At 47.1% G+C, this 22,031-nt stretch overlaps 1 protein-coding gene across 1 annotated transcript in view; it reads left to right on the top strand.

Moving 5' to 3' along the window:
* CSMD2 (CUB and Sushi multiple domains 2) overlaps nt 1-22,031 on the top strand; it is a 607,842-nt gene that overhangs the window by 254,565 nt on the left and 331,246 nt on the right. The window contains exon 18 of the mRNA XM_078683053.1: nt 15,538-15,694. Within this exon, the coding sequence (XP_078539179.1) occupies nt 15,538-15,694 (157 nt within the window). The remainder of the gene's footprint in view (nt 1-15,537; nt 15,695-22,031) is intronic.

Here is a 22,031-nt window from a genome sequence, read left to right as displayed (position 1 = left end):
CTCTGCGAGACCCGCTGCCAAAGTAAAAAAAAAAATCTGCATGGAATGCACGGATATAGATGTGTGGGGAGGCACTTGACTGGTATTTCTGCCCTCATATTTGAAAGCGACTAACTCTTCAATCAGCCAGGGCTTTTCAAGAAGAGGTCTGCTCTGTGGGTTTTCCCTTGGAGTGTTAGGTGCTGAAGCACTTTTAAAGTGGGTCAAGTGGGCTGAATGTTTATCTAAAAGGTGGATCTAATAGGCGGAAATTAACTCTGCCTTATCCACTGAATAATACATTTCGGAAATTTACTCGAGAGACATCTTTAGTGTCACTAGTGATTTTGTCAAATATAGAAACATAGGGGCTCATTAACAAAAAAATGACCCAGCACCAGAGGCCATTTTTCTGCGCCAAGTTGCGTCATTTTTTTTTTTATATTTCTTTTTATTAAACAAGAAAACAATAAATACATGAAATAACTCTCAGGTGAATGCATACGGTTTCAACACACAGGTCAATACGGCACATTACAGAATCAAATACTCAACAGTAGATACTAGGGGATTCTTGCGTGCCAAGTCTAGGCCTGACGTGGGTGGCCCACTGATCTCCCCACGGTGGCTATTCCACGCCCCCCAAATCTTGCCCCATTTCTGTGGGCAACCTCGGGCTACATACACCGACCTTTCTCTGAACATACACCAATCAAAGTCCTCAGCCCATTTGCTGGTTCTGGGCGGCTGGCTGGCTCCCCAAAGTTGAGCGATATTGCGTTTGGCCACCATATATGTTAACGTGACCCACTGTTTCTGGTATTCACTTAGATCGGATGGCTCCCAAACATTCAACAGACATCGCTGGGCTTCCGGCCGCATTTCCACCCCCAGCACTTCTCCCAACACATCGTGGATCGTCGCCCAGTATGTTTGTATCACATCGCAATGCCAAAGGGTGTGCATCAAGGTGCCAACTGCTCCGCACTCTCCTACAATCTCCACTCTCAGCACGCCCCATTCGTACCAGGCGAGGTCCCGTTATGTAGGATCTATGCAGGATCTTTAGCTTCACCAATCGGAGCCGCATCTGGATAGTGACCACTCTGGGGGAGGACACTGCCTCCACCCAATCCTTGTCATCAAGTTCCAGCCCATCCGTGGTCCACTGAGTTCTAATCTTCAGCAATGGGTTATCGGAGTTATTGACTAATTTCCGATATATCAATGAAATGGTTTTCTCTGGAATATGCCCATCCAGCATGCGATTCTCAAGGGGGGACGCCTCCGGGAGATCCGTGCCCCTGGGGACATGAGCGGTGAGAGCGTGCCTCACCTGCATGTACCGGAAGTATCATTCTGATGTAGACTATATTGCTTCACAAGGGACTCAAACGCATGCACTGAGCCTTTCCCCCACACATCCTTTATCCGGGTAATTCCGATAAGATCCCATCTATCGAAACCATTGGTCTTCCACATACTGCCCAATTTCTCAGAATTAAATAGAGGGGTGGCTAGTGTCAGCCTACCCTCCCACCCGAGACTTTTGTTAGCTGCATGCCACACCTGTATCACATGAGTAGTCGGACCAGTAAGAGGAAATCTTCCAGGTCTAGAGTACAGGGCTCTATCAATCATCCCACCAGGGGCTTGGCCCCTGTCCATGGCATAGCCTGGGTCTCCTGGAAGTCCGTAAACTATGTGATTGACTGCAGCCAACTGCAAGGCCCAGTAATACTTGCGCAGATCTGGAAGTCCAATCCTGCCGTCATACCACGGGAGGGCCAATTTGTTGAAGGCAATACAGGCAGCACCATCCCATAGGAGTTGCCTCTGGAGAGCCTTTATCTCTTTGAAGTACGCAGCTGGCACCAAGTCCATTGAATTCTGTAGGTCATACAGAAACCAGGGCAGCGCAATCATCTTGTAGAGAGCGGCTCTCCCGAGCAAGGAGAGTGGAAGGGATTTCCAATGCTCCACGTCTGTCCTACACCTGCTTAACGGAGCAGCTAAATTACTGCCATACCGCCGCTTTGAATCAAGTGTAATATATATGCCCAGGTACCGAAATCCCGTTGTCTCAACCTGCACAGGACACGTCTGCGGGATTGCCGGTGTGTCGCCCACCACCACAAACAACACCGACTTGGCCCAGCTGATGGCCAATCCAGAATATCTGCTAAAGATGGCCTATACATCCAAGAAGTCCCGAAAGAACTCCCTGGGGTTAGTGAGATAAAGCAGTACGTCATCGGCATAGAGCGAAATCTTATCCTCCCAGTCGGGAGTCCACCGCAGACCCCTGATCGACCTATCCCATCTAACCCTTGCAGCCAATGGCTCCATCGCGAGTGCAAAGAGCAGCGGAGACAGCGGGCACCCCTGTCTGGTGCCCCTCCCCAACAGCAAGTCGCAGGACTTGCAGTTGTTGACAATCACTCTAGCCAGGAGTTTTGCGTACAAGAGGCGTACCAAGCTGATAAATTCACTGCCAAAGCCCAGCTTTGCCAGAACAGCAAACAGGTACTGCCACTCTACTCTGTCAAAGGCCATTGTGGCGTCTAGGGAAACCAACACCATTTGTTCATGAATCTTCAAGGCCCCCCGAGGACCCCGTGTAGCCGGCGCAAATTCAGTGCCGTATTGCAGCGTGGCATGAACCCGGACTGGTCAGGGCGGACCAAAGACGTGATCACCCGGACCAGCCTAGTAGCGAGGAGTTTCGCCAATATTTTAGGCTCTGTATTGAGTAGCGATATGGGCCTATAGGAGGAGCACTGTGTCCTAGGTTTGCCCACTTTATGAATTACCACTATGTTCGCTACACGCGGATCATAGGGAGGCTCACCGCTTTCCCTACTCTCCATGACATGGCGCGAATATGAGGGGCTAATTTATTCACGTTCAACTTGTATAATTCAATAGGTATCCCATTTGGGCCAGTTGCTTTACCCGATTTTATCTGCCTAATCGCCTGGGCAACCTAGTCAATCGTCAGTGCGGAATCAAGATAGTTCCTGTCCTCCTCTGACAAACAAGGCATAACAATATCCCTGATCATCTCACTATTCCCCGTTTCCGTAAAGTCACTTTCAGTCATATAGGCTTTTTGATAATATTCAGAGAACTCATCCACCACCGCCTGCGGATCCGTAATCACGCATGACTCCGGCCCTTCCAATTCCGGCACCAGCCCGGAAGCCCGCTCCCTGTGCTCAAGCCAAGCAAGCAATTCCCAGCTTTATCACCATGTTCATAGAAACAGCTCTGAACGGCATTGTGGTGGGTCACTGCTTTATTTCTGACTAATTCTCTGTATTCCTCCTCTCGGAGACGCAGCAGATGGAGATCCGCCGGCGCATGTGTGTTAGCTATTTCTTCTTCCATACGGATGACTTCGCCTCCTTCTGTACAACCTCCGCCTGTGCTCTCTTCTTCTTCCCTGACACCAGGGATAACACTTCACCTCTCGCTACGACCTTATACGCTTCCCACAGGGTTTGAGCGGAATCTACCGAACCCATATTCTCCATAAAATAATGATCTGACATGCTGAGAATTTCTCTCATGATAGCGGGGTCCTTTAACTGCAAGGCATTAATGGGAGCTACTCTGCCGACCGCCGGCATCTCCAGAGCAAGGTCCAACCACAGCGGGGAGTGGTCAGATATCCCCCTCCCGAGATAGCGCACCTCATGGATTCTAGGTGCCATAGCCGCCGGGAGCAGCACATAATCCAGTCCAGACAAACTACCGTGGGCTGCTGAAACATGGGTGTAGTGCGTGGATGTCGGATTACGTACTCGCCAACCGTCCACCAAGCCCAGCGCATCCAGGAAGTCGGGCAACCATTTTTGCGACCGCCCGAGCGCACGGGTCGGGTGGCGGTCCGTCTCACCATCCAACACTGAGTGGAAATCGCCACCCAATACTAGATCTCCGAGAGGCAATGAGAGGAAGATATTACCCAGATCCCGATAAGACTCAGTCTGGAGGCTGGGTGGCACGTAGATAGACAAAAGAGTGACCGTTCGGCCCACCACTCGTCCCGAAACACCTGCATATATGCCCCTCTGATCAATCCAGGTATCCTGCACAGAGAAAGGGAAGGAATTCTTAACCAGGATCCCGACTCCCCTGGACCCTGTTGTGAATCCAGCATGCACCACTAACTTATACCCTCCCTTGTGTAGGGCCAAGCATCTATTACCGACTAAGTGCATCTCTTGCAATAGTATCACGTCTGGGGAATGACGTCTAATAAGCTGACTAACCATCCCTCTCTTGATCTTGTCACCTAGGCCATTCACGTTCCACCTCAACACTTTCATCCCTGACCCTCTGCTATTACGTGCCACAGTACCCATGCAAAACTAGTATAGCTACGCTCTCCTCACCTGAGACTAAAAAAGAAAATGAACTACAATCACACCCCAAAACGTCCCACAACACACCCATCCCCCCACCCCCCTCCCTACACCTCTGCTCAAGGCATTCGCCAATCCCCAACTCGCAGTTTGCCTGTCGCCCCATACTCTAACTAATCGTCTATCTAAAGGTAGATCCGAGGAGGGGTACAGCGCCCCCATTCCCACCCCGCCTCCAGGACATTACACCGATATCAAGTCTCTACTTAGGAAAGCGTGCGTGTGAAGAGAAGTTTCATGTACTCCCCCCCTCCCGGAGTCCAATTCCACATCATAGTCAATGGCAGTACTCATCATTCCTGTTCCTGCGGGACTCCTCCATCTTCGCCACTGCGTCTATGTGACTCTGCTCATGCAGGAAGGCCGTCAACCCAGTCTGGGCGATTTCGGGATTGTCAAAAAAACAGACCTTTCCTTGAGCCTCAACTCGCAGCTTTGCAGGGAACATCATGGCATATTTATATCCTTTGTCCCGGAGTCGCTGCTTGACTCCAAGGAAACTTTGCCGCTGTTTCAGAACCCTCTGGGTGAAGTCCGGATAGAAGTTGAGGGTTGAGTTCCCATGCTTTAAAGGTCCCTCCAACCTAGAGGTTTGCAGGATAGTGTTCCTATCTCTAAAGTTGAGGACCCTCGCGATTATCGGCCGAGGAGGGGCCCCCGGACGCAGTCTTCCACCCGGTATTCTGTGCGCCCATTCTATAGTGAAGAAATTTCCCAGCCCCTTGGGTTTCAGATGATTGAGTATAATATCTTCTATAAATAGGTCAGGGGCCTGACCCTCAGCCTTCTCCGGGACACCTATGATACGTACATTGTTCCTCCGGGCCCTCCCTTCAAAATCATCCAGTTGGCGACTCGCCTCTTCAATAGAGGCCCTGAGGCTCCGAACCTCCTGCTGCAACTGCGCAACGTCGTCCGTCAGACTCGCCGTTTTGATATCTAACGACTTTACTTTCCCACTTGTCTTGGTGAGGCCGGCCTGGATCAGATTGACCTCTATTGTCACCGTGTCGAGTTTGTGATCAAGCGACTCCATCTTTTGTCCGAGGGATGTTTTGACTCCGTCAAGGGCAGCCATCACATCGTGTAGCGTGAGCTTGGGTGTAGGGCCGGAGACCTCTGCGCCTCCGTCTTGCATATGGCCTGACTTCACGGGCGAGCCCTTGGGCTGCGTATAGCGGTCCAACTTGTTGGTCTGTACATAGCGAGCCACCCTGGCGGACTTGGTCTGCGCCTTCTCCGCTTCAGGCTTAGCCGCCATCATGGCACAGGAAGCAGGACCGGCCCCGCAGACCCCAAAGTTGATGTTATGGGCGCAAGTGGTAAGGCCGACGGACCGCTGCACTCTCAACCCCGGTCCGGCCGATTGCTGACATCCACCACCAACCACGCCGCCAGGAGACCGGAGGATCAGCATGATCAATCTGCGTTGTCGCCGTCTACAGGTCCTCTGACACTCCCTCAGCACCTCAGCCAGCTCCCAGAGCAGATCGCCGCATCCAATTTATCCACCACAGTTATCATCAGCGCACAGTTTCGCAGGCTCACCAGAACAACGCTTCCATCAGCTCCGATTCCCCAGCGCCACCCGAAGTCGTCGCACTCCCCAGCGATAGGATCCAGTCAGAGACAGGAGTCACGTCGCCCGGGTCCACCACTAAATTGCGGACACCCTCTCCACAGCAAGAGTATCACGTCAACTCCTCATTTCTCGCTCTCCCGCATCTCTGCCATCAGACTTACATCCTTGCTGTGGGGACCAAAGAGCACTCTTAACCCTGGCCGTGGCGCACCCGGGGCAAGGCTGTTGACCAGATCCGGCACAAACCCCCAAGACTCAATGCCTCACTCTGCGGCAGGGTCCGGCTGCTCTGCAGGCTACGCCGATGCGCCACATTCACCTCAGCCAACAGGACCCGGGCCTCACCGCAGATCTGCCAGTTCAGGGACACAACTGCACGGCCGACCCCCCCCCGCGCTCCCCGCATAGTGTGCCGTGTATAGCGCCGTCGCAGAAGAGGCCGGTAGCGGCCGCACAGCCAGGAGTCTCTTCCCCTTCCGTTGCCAGTCAGTGCGCGGGGGGATGAGGGGAGGCCAAGCCACGTCCGTGTCATCCGCGGCCAGTCGCCGACGCGGGGCCGGGCCGGTGACACTCGGCAGCCGGCCCCGCTGTTATTCAATTACAGCCGGGGTCGAATTCCACTCACGACCCCGGCTTCCTCTCAGTGTAGGCCACAAATTCTCCGAACCTGCGACTCGGCGGCTCCGCGGCGGATTCACCCGCAAAATGTCACGATCAGCGCCGCTTCCCCTTAGTGTGCAAATTCCGGTTTACCGGTTCAGGATATATTACAGGATATTACCGGCGGCGGCGGGGGTCTCAGAAGCTCCGGGCTCACGCGGCCATTTTGGACGCGTGTGAAGCTCCTCCCTAAGTTGCGTCATTTTAAAATCACAGTGGCCTTGTACATGAGGCCCTTAGTCACAATCTGAAATAAGGGGAAGGATTGAAAGTGTGGCAGAACCAGAAACATGTCCACCTACGGGCAGTAGGTTCAGGGTGGAAATGGTGCCGGATCCTGAAACTTACCAACCTCCTGAAATAAAGAAAAGGATGGAAAGTGTGAAAGAACCAGAAACATGTCTACCTCCTGATATGAAGGGAAGGATGTAAAGTTCTCTAATCAATTTCAAACTAGTTATTCTGTTTAAAAGGCAATGCTTGGCTCATGGAAAGCTGAGAAGACTGGAAACAGAAAGGCTTCTCTGTCTGCAGTATTGAGAAGCATCACTTATGCCTGCTGGGGATACAATGGTGGAGCTGTTTTAAAATCTATGTCTCCCTCTGAGAGAGCTTGATGAAGGATGCATATCCCCTGCTATCTCCCCCACATGAATTACTGCATCAAGAGACATTTATAAGAGACGCAACCTATTCTGTGCCTATCCTCATCCCACAATCAGGATATGGTAACCTAGTTGTTAGTTGCTATCCGCCACAGTCCCCTACCAGAAGTCGTTGACCTTGTATTTTGCTTTGCCAATGCTTGTTCAGTTACATCAAATGAATGTTTAGCCATTTATTTGAAAAGAAAATAATTCTATTATGGCCATGAAGTGCGTGCACACATACGGCTGCCATATTGTAATGATTTTTTTAAAAACCTTTGCAAGATAGCCACCAGCCATGCACTCCCATCGTCAGTGGACCTCTTGTCAAGTTTTTTTTACATAAAGTATAAGAAAAACAATTACATGATGGCCACTGTGCTTGTGTGAGCAGCCTTATTGGCCACCGAGGGACAAAAAAACTTTTGGCACATTCAATAGATCACCGTCTGGTATCAAAGCTGAGACATTGACTTTGCCAGTGGTTGTTTAATTCTGTGTGTTGTTCCATTTCATGCTTCTTTCCTTTTTTTCTTTCCTCTCCCAATCTCCTTCTCTTTTTCCACCCTTTACCTCCATCCATGTACATTCTTTCTCCATTTACCTTCCTTCATGTTTTGTCCCTTCATCCCTCTCAATCTTTTCTTTCTTCTCCTTTCCTTCCTTTGTCTTCTTCATTTGTCCAGCCTCCTTTTTCCCTTTCTTTGTCCTTCTTCCTCGCTTGTGTTCTTCCTTACATTTATTTATCCTTACATCCACACTTTCATCCTTCCTACCGCATTTTTCCCTATTGACCCAGTCCCTTATTTCCCTCTTACCTTCCCTATAATTTTCCTTCTTCCTTCTAACTTCTTCTATTCAACACCCTCTTCTCTATCTCCTCTGTTCCCCTTTTCCTTCCTGCCGCTCTCATCTTCCTTTTTTTCGTTGCGTTGCTATCTTAACAATCAAAACTAATGTGATCGTGCATGTTCCAGACACTGGAGATGTCAAATGAACGAGATATGTGGTGTCAATTGAGTCCGAGTCTGGAACGTGGCGATTGAGGATGAAAACCGGCTTGTGCACTTCAACATGCGTCACTGCTCTTCACACCCCTTCCGCAGATGTGTCAGGACAGCTCAATAGGAGTTCACTTCTCATTAAAATCTGGAGATTATGTAGAATCAATAGCTTTCTGCTCCTTCAATTGCATACAATAAATTACAGAAGCGTGCAAAATATTCCAGGCGGGTGAGAGCTGCTTCCGCCAGGAGATACGTCACGTAGTTGTACACAGCCACGTGCTCTGGGTTGGGAACAACATAGCTCAGGTGGATGGGGCCATTCTGGCCCTGGGAAAATAAAACCGAACATAAAAAGAGGGAAAATAACAAGAAAGTCCACAAGGAGTCACACTGAGTTAAGATGACCTGATGCAGAAGGTAAAAGGGATATTACCCCTCTCCTCCCTCCTCCTCGCCTTAGTCGTAACCTTATTGCCTCCAACAGACGTTTTCCAAGGATTGGGTCATGATCTCTGTAAATTATGTCCTTTTTCTATCTCCAGTAGAATAGCATTCTTCCACCCGCCCCAGCTCTTGAAATTAAAGGCTCACCAATTAGAGGTGCAAGGACAGCCAGGGTTTGGACTGGGACGAGGAGGACTATGGATCAGGGTAATGAAGATTACTGGTAAATTAAATGTTCATTTCCACCTGCTTTCCACTGACATAACTGTCTGTGAAAGTATAAAAAGTGTGGGTTTTCCCCCCAATTTTTTTTATTCCAGTCTAGAATCAAAACCCTGCTTCCTCACGATTCTGGATTTCCCCCACACTTGCAACAAAGGCCTTAGTTGTTGAACCTGAAAACCTGACTTGTAATCCTCATTTCACCATATTGTGTGCTCCTGTTAGCATATCCCAGTGCCTCTGGTTTATTGTTTGTCGTAATAGCAATCGCATAAACTAAGGGTACCAAATTTTCAAGTGTTATGCAAAAGATCATGGACAGTAGCTGAACTTCATAAGAACAGACTAATGCAGCTGTACAGACTGGAGCGCTAACACAGTTTTGTGCTAGTGCCTATCGCGGGTTCAATTTACTCGTACTCGAGTTTAGCACGTTATCACCAGCAATGGCTAAACTTTGAAAATTTGAGTTTTAGCACTCATAGGAAACATTTTTCATGCTACTCAACATTTGTTTAAAGAAAGGAAAAAACAGGTTGCAGAAATAAACCACAAACTCATTGAATTTGTTTTTGTTGCACTGAGATATGCCTTTATTGCACACCGGGGTTTAAGCCACCCACCCAGGCAGAACTTGGTATGCCTACTAAGAGGCTGACTATCTACAATCAATACAGGCCCATCCCCAATTCTTCTGAACTACCCTGAGATTCATCTGTCTTGATTTGGTTCAAGAAAAAAGAGAAACTTTTCCAAGCTATTGATCACCAATCACGTGCATCAGGAAATTGAATTGGTGAAAACAAGATTTTTAAGGTTTCATATATGGAAGATTAGCAGTTTTTAATGACCCATTTTAGCACTAGAGAAAATTAATAAAGGCAATTATAATTTAGAGCCAGAGTGTTAGGGGGAATAGAATTTGTGGTGGGATTCTTCTCTGCCTGCTCATCAGGGATCCTGTGGCCCTACCTGGATTTTCCGGGCTTGTAGGAACACTATGCCTATTTTTTTCACTATGAAAGCAGGCAGGCAAAGTCATATGCAGATAGGGCAGGTGCTATGGGCATGCACACAGCCAAGACTCTGCCACATCTCCTTATAACACTGGGCAAGGCAGGCAATTTTCCTCTGTGCCGACCCACAGCCTGTTCTGTCCTGACACTCTTTCCGCCCCCTGCCTTATTAGGTCCCTTGCTTGCATTTACCATTTGTTCAGAGGGGTGGAGAAACGGAAGTCTGCATTTAGGTGTAAATCTACACTTGACAAATGTGAATAGAAAAAAAGGTATACCTAGGTGTAAGAGTAAATTTATACTTGAGTAAATCTACACGTCATTTTACCTGTCTGAGTAGGGTCCACAATGTTTTAATACGGAAGCTCGCGTTATAATCCAGGTTCCATTGTTGCATAGTCACCAATGGAGCCACATGTTGCCCATGAGATTGGTTACCCAGTAGGTGTCGCTGTGTTCTCCTTCTGTCTGTAGGCTATTGCTTTTCTGATATAAACTGCAATAGGTTACTCATTTCAAAATCAAAAATTACTCAACATCCTCCTAGGAATGTATTGTCAATGGCATGTCACATAATTAGTATGACACCAAACATGTCCTCAGGATACAGCAGAGGCGCAACTAGAGCCAAATTTAGTAGATGAAGCGGGGGCTAATAAAAATGTCGGGTGCTAATTCTCCCAGCAATAGGCAGAGTGGAGATGCAGGGGCTCTAAGAAGGGATGAAAACACAACAAAGTATTGTTAACAAGTAAATGCGGCTGCAATAAGACGGTCGCCAGACCAGCCAGCCCGGGAAGCTGTCTCAGCCCGGGCTGACACACACAACGGGGGGCTGAAGCCCTTTGAGCCCAATGGGTGTTGTGTGCCTGGGATACAGCACAGATGAGCAACAGTGGAGTGGACATGCACATCTACTGCATAGAGAATAGCCACACCTTTTTTACCCATAGTGCACTTTGTTAGGCAGGTAACTTTCATTGACAGAGAAAGCTTTTGGGCCGCTTCCTGTGTGTACACCACAACTGCTACTAACTGCGTTAATTGGCGAAGAAACATCTCAATATCTGTTGAGCTCTTGCACTTGAAAAGACTTTTAGGATGGGCGGGGCCTCCTCCCCACGGGACTGCTCTTCATTCCGATCAGCACCTGCCACTGGACGCCCAGTTCCCCTCGATCTATTTCTAAGTTACTGCTTCGCCCATGATCAATAGGCCTGATCGAGCCAAGCTATCGACCCCGCTTACTCTAAAAGAGTGCGTGTTCCTGGACAAACAATTAAAGCACCTTCCCAGGGGATGCCAAAATCCATACATTTGGAAGAGAGAAAAAAACAAAAGCTCTTTGAACATAGAACCTGAGAAAAGCGCGTATTGCAGTGTGCAGGGTTGTAATGATGATTGAAACCTTAGGATCTAGTCCCAAAGTGAAGGGAGGGGAAACATTGGGGCTTATGTACAAGCCTCTTGCGCTGTCGGTGCGTCACAATTTTTGATGCATCGTCGGTCCAATGTGCTGGCCCATCTTTACAAGGCCACGTAAAGTCACCCTGCATGGCTTTTCATGGCCTTGTAAATACGGTCCATTTTCACTCATCACGTTGCGTGAAAGGGGTGTTCTATGGGTGTTGCTGTGGATGTTCCCACGCAACACCCATGTATTCTTCCGCATTTCCAGATTTACAACATTTCGTAAACCTGAGAATGCGTCAGAATCCTACGCCTCCTCCGTGGAGGCATAAGGAGGTGCAACAAGGAGAAATACTTTTATTTCTCCTCATTTTTTCCGCTTTCTATGCGTGCTGCATTCTGCAGCGCACATAGAAAGAGGAAAACACCATCAATGATTGTTTTTGTTCAGGAAGGTACCCCTTCCTGCACAAAAATAATCATCCTCGCAACGCTGGTACCCTTGCACCATGGTTCAGGGGTGCCTGCGTTAGCGCATGGCAGCAAATTGTGAACCAGCGCAGGGAAAGCATGGGAATGCATCATATTGTTGTAAATATGACACATCCCTGTGCTTTTAAAATGACGCAGTTCAGCGCAGCGAAAATGCTTGCAGCACCCCGCTGCGTCATTTCATTTTAAATAAAGCCCTTTGTACTTAACTACTCATCTGTGTATGCCAGATTCCCTCTTTTTAGTGACTGTAAACATTTTTATTTGGGACTCAGTGTAATGAACACATTGCCAACATGATATCAGTAAGTGGATCATTTGGATAGGAAAGGTATGCTTATTTCGCCAGTGGTACTGGAACAACAGTCAGAGTGGGTATGCATCAATGTTACATCACTGGCGTCGTAAGGATTGTGAAAAATCGAAGCATGTCACAAACACCAGGGGCCGTATTACAATAAGTGCCCTGGGGGCGCAACGGGCATTTGCACCCGCTTTGGCACCCTGGGGTACTTTGGTATCACAGAAGGGGGCGCAGACGCTTGTGCGTCCCCTTCAGTATTATCGATAGCACTAGTGTACTTAAAGCGCCAGCGCTACCATCAGGGGCATTCCTTCATTTGCATAGGGGTGCCCTATGCAAATTAGGGAATTCCTTTGCCTCTGTACTCACGCCATATTACAGACATGGGCGCAGAGGTAAGGAAGCTCTCAGTGGGTGCACTCTCATGGCTCCACCTTCCGCCGCAGTGCTAAGGGGGCGGGGCGGCCGCGCGGCGGGCACATGCTGGTGACAGAACCTCTCCGTCACCAGCCGCGGTTGCGCTGTGCTCATGACGGAGCGGTTCCATCACGGCCCCGCCCGCTCAATGGAACGCTCAGCGCAGGCACGGAATCCGTGCCGCGCAGGCGTGCCGAGCAGGCCGTGACGGAACCGCTCCGTCATCAGCACAGCGCAACCGCAGCTGATGACGGAGTGGTTCCGTCACCAGCAGGGGAGGGGTTAAAAGGTGGGCCTGGCGCAAACAATGAGAATGCTTAATACGGCCCCAGGTATAGCAAATGAGCCATGACAATTCAGCAGGAGAACGATACAGGTGTGGAATCTAGCCGATGGTACATTTTGGAGCAAGAACAATGTCATAAATATTTTAATGAAGCATGCTGTGGTACACACTGCCATTTACAGACAGCACTTTTTCTACGGATATTCAGCACAATTCCTACTGACAAGCAGTTTTACTGATAAAACTATACAGCTCACAAATAACAATGTGTGGAAGGAAATCAGGTTTCAGAAAATATTTATCATTTGCATGCTACCAAGTAAAGTGTCTTGATTTGTTTTGATGCTAGTAAAATCTCTGTTTTCATCACACTTCGGAATTGCAAATTAAATATACTTCCTTTGTGCTTTCCTAATTGCTGTTTTGAAATATTTGTACAGTTCATTTACAGGTATTGATATGTTGTTGTTTGTTTAAAAAACACGGACATTGCACTGCCTTTCCTTTCACACTTCATGTATCCCAGCAAGATTGTCAGGTAGTCCACTTTTCAAAATTGTCTAACTTTGCTGTCAGAGAAAGAAAAGTAAACACCAATGTACATGATAAAATAGTATGCAGAAATTTGTCAGAAGAAATAGCCTGACAATTGACAAATAAAACGAAATGTACATGCATCTTTATCCTCATTCACCTTCTGAACATAGCATGTTTATTTTGGAGGTGCTACAGCACCCCTGCATCCCTGCATCCAGTGTCTATGTATATTGTTAACCGTAACACTGCATATGGTTTGAAATATGAACATTACGCAAAGGTAGTATAATAATTTACAAAATAGTTCAAACTCGAATTTCCATACGCAAGATTAATTCAACTTCACAAAAACACGGGGGCATATTACCAACCAATAGAGATAATTTTTGTCTCTAACTTATTTAGAGACAAAAATTATCGCCGCAAATCGGCGATTTTTATCGCAGATAAACCTTGCTATTAGCAAGGTTTATTGCAAATGCGATAAAAAACGGCCGCAATGCATGAATATCGCTGAAAAGTCAGCGATATTCATGCATTATCGAGCAAATGCTCTTAGCCATGTTATCCACCTCCCATTGGATAACATGGCTAAGAACTGCTCCTGGGCAAGTGTTAGCTTTTGGAGATATTCGCGCTTAGCGCGAATATCTCCAAAAGTTGGTATTAGGAGATAGCGATGTTAGCGACTGTTTTCAGTCGCTAACATCTTGGCACGCCCACTTTGCATGTCATTAGTGATAAATATCACTGACATGCAAAGCGGGGCCCAAGATGGTCACTATCTCCTATTAGCTGTCGCTAACTGGTGTTAGCGACAGCTTGGTAATAGGGAGATAATTTTATCTCCGCTTTCTTGGCTTTTAAAGCCAAAAAAGCAGAGATAAAGCCCCTTGATAATATGCCCCTAGGTTTCTTTCAAGATGTCTATTGGTTTCTGTGTTTGTGTACCAGCGTTGCATAGCATGTTGCCCTAATACCCCTCTGATCCTTCTCTGGGTACATTCACGATTGCACAGCCATTCAGAAGACATGTGGAGAAGTGTGGCTCAGTGGTTAGAGGCGGCAGACCCGGAAGCTGAGATCGGCCGTGGACCAGGGTTCGATTCCCCGCCTCGGCGGGTCTCGGCTCTAAAATTCCACGGACTCGATTATTCTCGCTCCGGTGCCTACTCGACTCATGGGGTCACACTCTGCGACTCTGGGCAATAGCTTGCTTAATCTCCACTACAGCCCCTCGCAGCGGGATGCCTGGCTTTCACCTTGTGGATACCCTGCCGGGGTATCTCACAGGGGAATACCAGGACGGGTTCCCTAAGCAAGCGCTTAGATACCGTGTCGGTGATTTGCGCTATATAAATACATGTACATGTACATGTGCGTTTAATGTTTATCAGACCAGTAAAATTCCCTCCTTACGTGGACTTTACTAATGAATGGTTTTATGACTGGAACATTATATTCTTCTCCAGTAATTCCCCAGAATGCTAAAATAGATATTGTATCACACCAGTGTTTGGCTTTACCACTTCTATGGGGGACAGTGTCCGTGTTCAGCATTGTTTTGCTTGCTTGTGAGACGACATCACACAAAAAGTACCTAGATTGTAAGAAGTAAATGTTCAATTTACCCCATCTGGAAGAAAAAACAGATTTACTTCAGCCAAATAATGGATCTCGTACTTGTGGAAGCCACCAGAGATGAGGACGACTTCTATGCATCTCTACGCTGCCGTGTAGAAGTCACGCGGATGACCCTCGGAGACATACAACATAGTCACTGTGGAGTCAGTGCTCTTGCATTAAAAGTGAAAAACATCATTACAAAAAGGCAGTTGTCTGAAAAATATCCATTATAGGACTCTGGTCTCTGACAAAGCTATTTTTTGACAGTGTGTGTGTGTGTGTGTGTGTGTGTGTGTGTGTGTGTGTGTGAGAGAGAGAGATAGAGAGAGAGAGAGAGAGAGAGAGAGAGAGAGAGAGAGAGAGAGAGACATAGGAAACTCTGGTGATAGAATCTAGTGGTGTGTTGAATGTTTACATTACACCTGGTTACTTTGAAGACACTACTTGCTTCTGACAAGTGTACTTTTTGTGTGTTTAGGTCTATGATGGGAGAAATAACTCAGCTCGGCTGTTGGGGACCTTCAGCCATACAGACATGCTGGGGATGACGCTAAACAGCACGTCTAGCACTATATGGCTGGAATTTATCACAAACGCTGAGAACACAAGCAAAGGATTTGAGCTGCAGTATACAAGTAAGTCTAGCTACATACATGCACTGATGCACCACCTCCATCCCCAGCTATAACTTCAAATGTCATCATGTGCTCTGTCCAATTATCCTACAGGAGCCAAAGTCAAGGCTGCACTAATGAGCACAAGTCAAGGCCCGTCCATTAACTTAGTGCAGTCTCCACCCAATAGTCGAATTCTAGTCTCCTAACAGAGGCAGACAGCCAGCGGCCAATCACTGCCCTTTATCGACTCTTTACACATGGACAAAGTAAGCAACATAAACCCAGGAGGAGAGGGAACCGGAGTTATTGGACAGAGGACGCAATATCAGGCACTGTCATCCTCTCGATCTGGAGGTCAGAGTTAGTCTAGACTTCCAGCTTGGATACCTCAAACTCAGCACACTTCCCCCAACAACCCTCATATACCACACGCAACGGAGTGCAAGCTAGCACAGGTTACCAATTACAAAAAAGGGTCACTCGGACTCGGCAAACTTACCCAGTGCTCCTCGAACTCCTCACATTCTGGCACCCCCAGTGGTTTGCTGATCTTTACGAGCACACTACTTTGCACAGTGTGATTACATCATACGTCAGGACAGTCCTTGTCCCAACCAACGATCACTTCTATCCGTTTTCGCCGCACCTTTCTCGGTCCGTATGATCTTGTGGAAATGGAGAGACCCTTTTTGTCCCTGGGAACCTCGTGGACAAGAGGCCATCCAACTGGCCTTTTGAGAGTCCTTTGGGACCCAGGCCAACACAATAGGCCGCAGGCCAGCAACTTCCAGGCAAAATCCAGCAAGTGATAGTCCCCGTCCTAGAGCAAGACGAGCCCCAGGCCACAACAAGTCTCTGGATAATCCAGTTGCAGTCGCTCATGCACAAATGGTTCCACTTGTCGATATCCCAGTGTCAACCAGCATTGTATGGTTCTAGTCCCAAAAGTGTCTCAAACTCCTCAGGGCAGAGCCCCAGTAGTTATACCCACAATGGCCTTTGAAGATGAGATCAGTACAAAAGGCCACCTTTGAATTTTGTCCTGTCTGCCATCCCACCCTGGGCAGCTAGATCAATATCTTTAGTGGGGCTAAGACCCTGCCCCTTGAATCCACCCCCTTGTATTAATCCCAGGAAGGCCCATCAGAGTCAGAGGTCTGCAGTTTCCCTTGAGCTCTGGTTTATGGCCTTCAGTCAGGAATGCACAGATGTACCAGTCCCCGCAGCAGCCAGATGTGGATTGGGGACAAGTTGACAGGCACACACAGCCACAAGCACAGAAATACCCGCTTTCCCAAAGTGGCAATTCCACATTAGTAATGTTGTATCCAGTCGCATGACCAAAGAGGATGTGCCATTACTAACTCTTTAATATCAAACACTATACTGCTAATCCTCTGCACATAGGAAATGCTGCTCAATAGCCTTTCCACTGGTCCCTTATGTTAATCAATGCGAGAATCAGGCCACACAGTCCTGAACACACCATCTAGTGTTATTCACTACTATGGCATGTAGCCCACACATGCACATGCCCTACCTCAGGGTTCTCCAAACCGGTCGTGGAGGGCCAGATCCATGCCAGATTTTTAAAATAACTACATGTATCTAAATGGGGATATGCACAAAATCTGGTATGGGCCTACCTCTTCCCTACACTGCACCCTGCCCCCAGGGAGTACTCCGATGTAGCAAGAGGTGTGCAAAATCTTGGCAAGTAGCTTTTTAAATGCCACGCCGAGTAACAGTAACCTGCACAGACAGGCCTCGCCATGACAAACCTGTGACATTTTTGAAGAGCTATCTCCGTGGGTGGCACAACCAGTGCTGCAGACCCACAGAGGGGCATTTGAGTTACATGCCCTAGATATATGTCTTACCACTGGACAAGGGAGTTATAGCTAACTCAAATCAGGCAATCATGTTTACATCAATCACCAGTATGCATATGAGAAGCATACTGCGTTGGCACTAAATAGCAGTGCCAAAGCGCTTAAAGTCCTATGCCAGCAAAAGAAGGTCCAAACAGGAGGTCGGAAGCCAAAAAGGTCAGAGGAGAGCATGCCAAAAGGTGCTGGGTCCTACAACACCATATATTTGATTTTTATCTCTGATGTGTTCTATAACCCAGAGGACTTTGGAGCCCTTTTTATGTGACACTATCCTTTTATCTCCCAAATATTAAACCCTACGTAGTAACTTGTCTGTTTTGTAGTGTGCCAAATCTCCATTTTCGTTTATATGCTGCAGAGGAAATCTGGTCACTTGGGGAATCCTGAGATTTCCAAACAGGCAGAGGCGTTTGAAAGGCCTCTAGGCCTAAGGTGTAGCTAGTCACATGTGAATGACTTTGCTCCGGCTCTCCAGTCTTATCGGTTTTGGCAATAATGGGATATATCGGGATTTATTTAGTGGGGGTTCCTAAATGCTCATCACACCCAGCAAACACTGACTGGAGAAGTCGTTATAATGCTAATCGTGCTAATCGGTGCATGATCCAAATTTTGTGGTTGTATTTAAACTATCACAATTTCCTTAAGGACAAAGTTCTCCATTGTGTGCCAAGTCTACAGAAACATTTTGTAAATCTCAGAGCCATATGTCCCAAATGCAGTGCAGGCTTCCCCTTCGATGATGCCAGTTCAAAGGGTCATCATGCAGTGACTCTAAATTATATATAATTCAGGTAATAGTGGCGAGTCATAGTAGTCCAATGGGCAGTAAAGTATCCATTTTCCATTGACTGTCAGACACATTGGCCACTCCGAGAGTCTTCTATGGTGTGTTCCTTTATTTGACTAAAGTCTGTTCAATCAAATAAAATGTCATATATTGCATGTCTTTAATTAGACATGCAATATGTTAAAGGGGGTGTTAACCTAAGATTTACCAACAAGCATTGTAGCATTCCTAATTCATGAGGACAGAAGCGGGCATGCAACAGGAACCTCAGCTGGAAAAGAGTGGGCACCAGACTTATCACTGTTGCTGCTGTCAACAAACTGATAGAAGGAATATCCCAATTAATCCAAGCCACTAGGATGAGTAACCGCTGACAGGTTCCAGCCTATTTTGGCCTCGTCTTTCAGGTATACCTTTAGACCAGATGCACGGGCCCACAGCTAGACATACCCATCACACGGAGGGAATCTACTGCAAGAAAGGACAAGGTAATGGAATAATTTTTTTAAATAAATCTCAGTCACAGACAATCATTTGGGCTGAGTTCCAGTCTATTATTTTTGCTGTCTGAAGGGGACCAGGCAAAGCAGTTCGGGCTGGACTGTTCCAGTTGGAGTGGGATCAAGGCTCATATGCATATGGCTGTTTTCTGTTTAGAGTGACATAGTGGGTGACAAACGCTGGTCTGTTCGCAGCTCTGCCAGTGGCTGTGATTATTTCAAGCAGCTATTCCTATGCTGGATCCAGCCCAGCTCCAACACATCCTCCCATCTATATCCCAGCAGGGAGTACCAACACAAGGACACATGCAGCGGTACCCATGTGTTGTGTGGAGGAGTAAGTTGCAGGGGTGGATGGAGGTTTTGTTTCCCTCCCAAACATGGACTGGTTGCAAAACGCCAACATTATGGAAAAACATAATGTCTTTCTCTCATGTATTACTGGGCAGGCCGCGGGTGTAAGAGATCCGGGTGAGAGCACACCGGGAGCCTCACATCTCCTCCATGCTGAGCAGCCCATTAGGGAACTAAGACAAGCTGGGTCAAGACATACATTACCACAAGGCAAACAGATTTTAAAGGTTATTTTTATATATCGCTCTCTTGTTGCATTTACAAGTGTTGCGAATAAGAGGTGTAACTCATCCTTTTTTATGTGCTGATAGTAACACCAGCTTCATCTCAGAGTTTGTTCAAAATTGTGACCTGCAGATCACTGAATGTGTCTGCAGTATGTGTTCATCTGGCGGCACCATGGCGTTACTGTCCAAACAGACTGTATTATGCCACTTAATATTAAATGTTAGTGAATAGCATCTGTTACCACACATGCCAAAACCACACGTGGCTTAACAACTCAGTTAATACCACAACTGTGTTGTTACCATGAGTTCCATTGCAATGCAAGTCATTACAACGACTTGCTTTAGGGAAGTGCTGGACTTTGGAATAGTGTGGAACAGTCAGTGTATCAGTAGGGAAGGTGTTGGACTTAAAATCCAACACAAGTCCAATACGGCATTTCCTAAAGCAATTCGTTGTAATGACAGGAGTTGGGATGGAACTTGTGGTAACGTTGCTTTCGTGGTACTGACTCCGTTGTAAAGGTACTACATCGTAATGCCTGCATTGTAATAGATGTTTCCCAATGTGAATACCACCCAAGAAAACACACTACCAACCATAGAAATACAAAACATTTAGTTACCTTTATGGTTATATGCGGCTGTTGGCAGAGTCTGCAAAACTTCTTGTGGTGCTCTAGCAAAAAACACATTAACCCACTACGCTATCATACCTTGTGTACATCTGAAGTTGCACATAATGCTCTACAGAAGACACATTCAACTTCAAAGCTATTTTGAGATTCCCAACTGGGGCCATGGCTAACATGCAGATCTCTCCATTGTTTGCATTAAGCATCCGAGCTATCTAACCTGTATTATAATCTGATACTTGCTGGGCACACATTAGTTTCAGCAGTGAGCTGTCTTAAAATGGCGTTTATAACAACTTAAGTAAGGCAAAACAGTTTTATCATATTTTCCTTCTCAATTTATTTAAGAGCTGAATGTGTTTGCCACAGGCAGACTGTCATTGATTCTGCTCTTTACAAATGCCACTACGTAATACCTCCTCCCCTTACTTTCACCACCCTTCCCTCCGCCGCTTTGAGGTTTTCTGGAGCTCATTTTTCCGATTTCTACATTGACTGAAAGCTTTGATTTTGTAATGATAAGAACATGACTTTAAGGTAGATTATTTGATACCCTGAGTTCAAGCCAAGTATTCCACGGCAACCTCATGACTTCATGTTCAACACATAAGTGCCCTAATATAGATGAAGATAGATGAAGAGGATGGGCCAAGTGGAAACAGAGGTCAGAGCTAAAGACCTGGGGGCAGATTTACAAGAAAGTGACGCATCTCTACAGATGCGGCACTTTCCCTGCGCCACCCTGAGAAACCCTTGCGCCACCATGGATGCGCCGTATTTTCAATACTGCGCACCATGGCGCAAGGATTGACAGATGCGCCTGAAATTCTGATGCATCTGCTTGCGCACAAATCACGCATTGCTGTAGTAGTGTTGAAAGCACAACACAACTCCAGAAATGCATGATGAGGCCTATCCTCATTGTGCTGCGTCACTTTTTACGCCTGCTCCAAGCAGGCGATAGGTTTTGACGCAGTGGCGTCCTAGAAATGGTGTAGTGAAATCTTGTATATTTCACTGCGTCACTTCTACGAGGCTTTTTTGCGTGGGATCGCCCACCCTACATACATTATACCTGATGCAGATTGGCAGATGCGTCTGAAATTCTGATGCATCTGCTTGCGCAAAAGTCACGCATTGCTGGAGTCGTGTTGTAGGCACAATGCAACTCCAGCAATGCATGATGAGGCCTATCCTCATTGTGCTGCTTGAAGCAGGCGTAAGGTTTTGACGCAGTGGCATCCTAGAAATGGGGCAGTGAAATCTTGTATATTTCACTGTGTCACTTCTACGAGGCTTTTTTGCGTGGGATTGCCCACCCTACATACATTATACCTGACGCAGGTATAATGTGACGCAGGGCTTTACAGTGTGACGCATCTCCCTAGACACGTTACGTAGTAAATGGGCTGCATTTTTATGCAGCTGTTGCGTCACAAAAAGTGACTTAACAGTGGTGCAAGAGTGACGCAAGGGGCTTGTAAATCTGCCTGCTGGGATCCACCTCAAACAGTGGTGCAGGGTGGGAGAAATGCACCTTCAACACCCTCTTCAACAGGATGTCAGATGTGAACCGGAACACCAACACACACCCTGCTACTCGAACCTATATGCAAAGATCAGTTAACAAAGGGCGAAGCTTGTCCCTAACTCAATAGCAACAAGATCCAACCCACCTTTTCCTTGTGTGGACAGGATGGAAATAATTCAAGGAGGGACCCTATGCAAATGGCAGAGGCAAGCCAGGAAAAGAACCTGCCGTAATGGCACTAATTGAAACATGCCAATGTGTAATATATGTTTATAAACTAGTAAAAAACATTCAGATATCACCAAAAAGACTTTTGGGGTTTGTGACTAACCAACTGAACCAATTGATTGAAAACCCATAAGGATTCAATCTTCTGCCTCGCATGTTCCATGCACAGAAAGCAACCACAGTAACATTCCAAGCAAT

Source organism: Lissotriton helveticus, chromosome 3_1, assembly GCF_964261635.1.
Source record: "Lissotriton helveticus chromosome 3_1, aLisHel1.1, whole genome shotgun sequence".
Lineage (NCBI taxonomy): Eukaryota > Metazoa > Chordata > Amphibia > Caudata > Salamandridae > Lissotriton > Lissotriton helveticus.
This window is presented reverse-complemented; position numbering and strand designations above follow the sequence as displayed.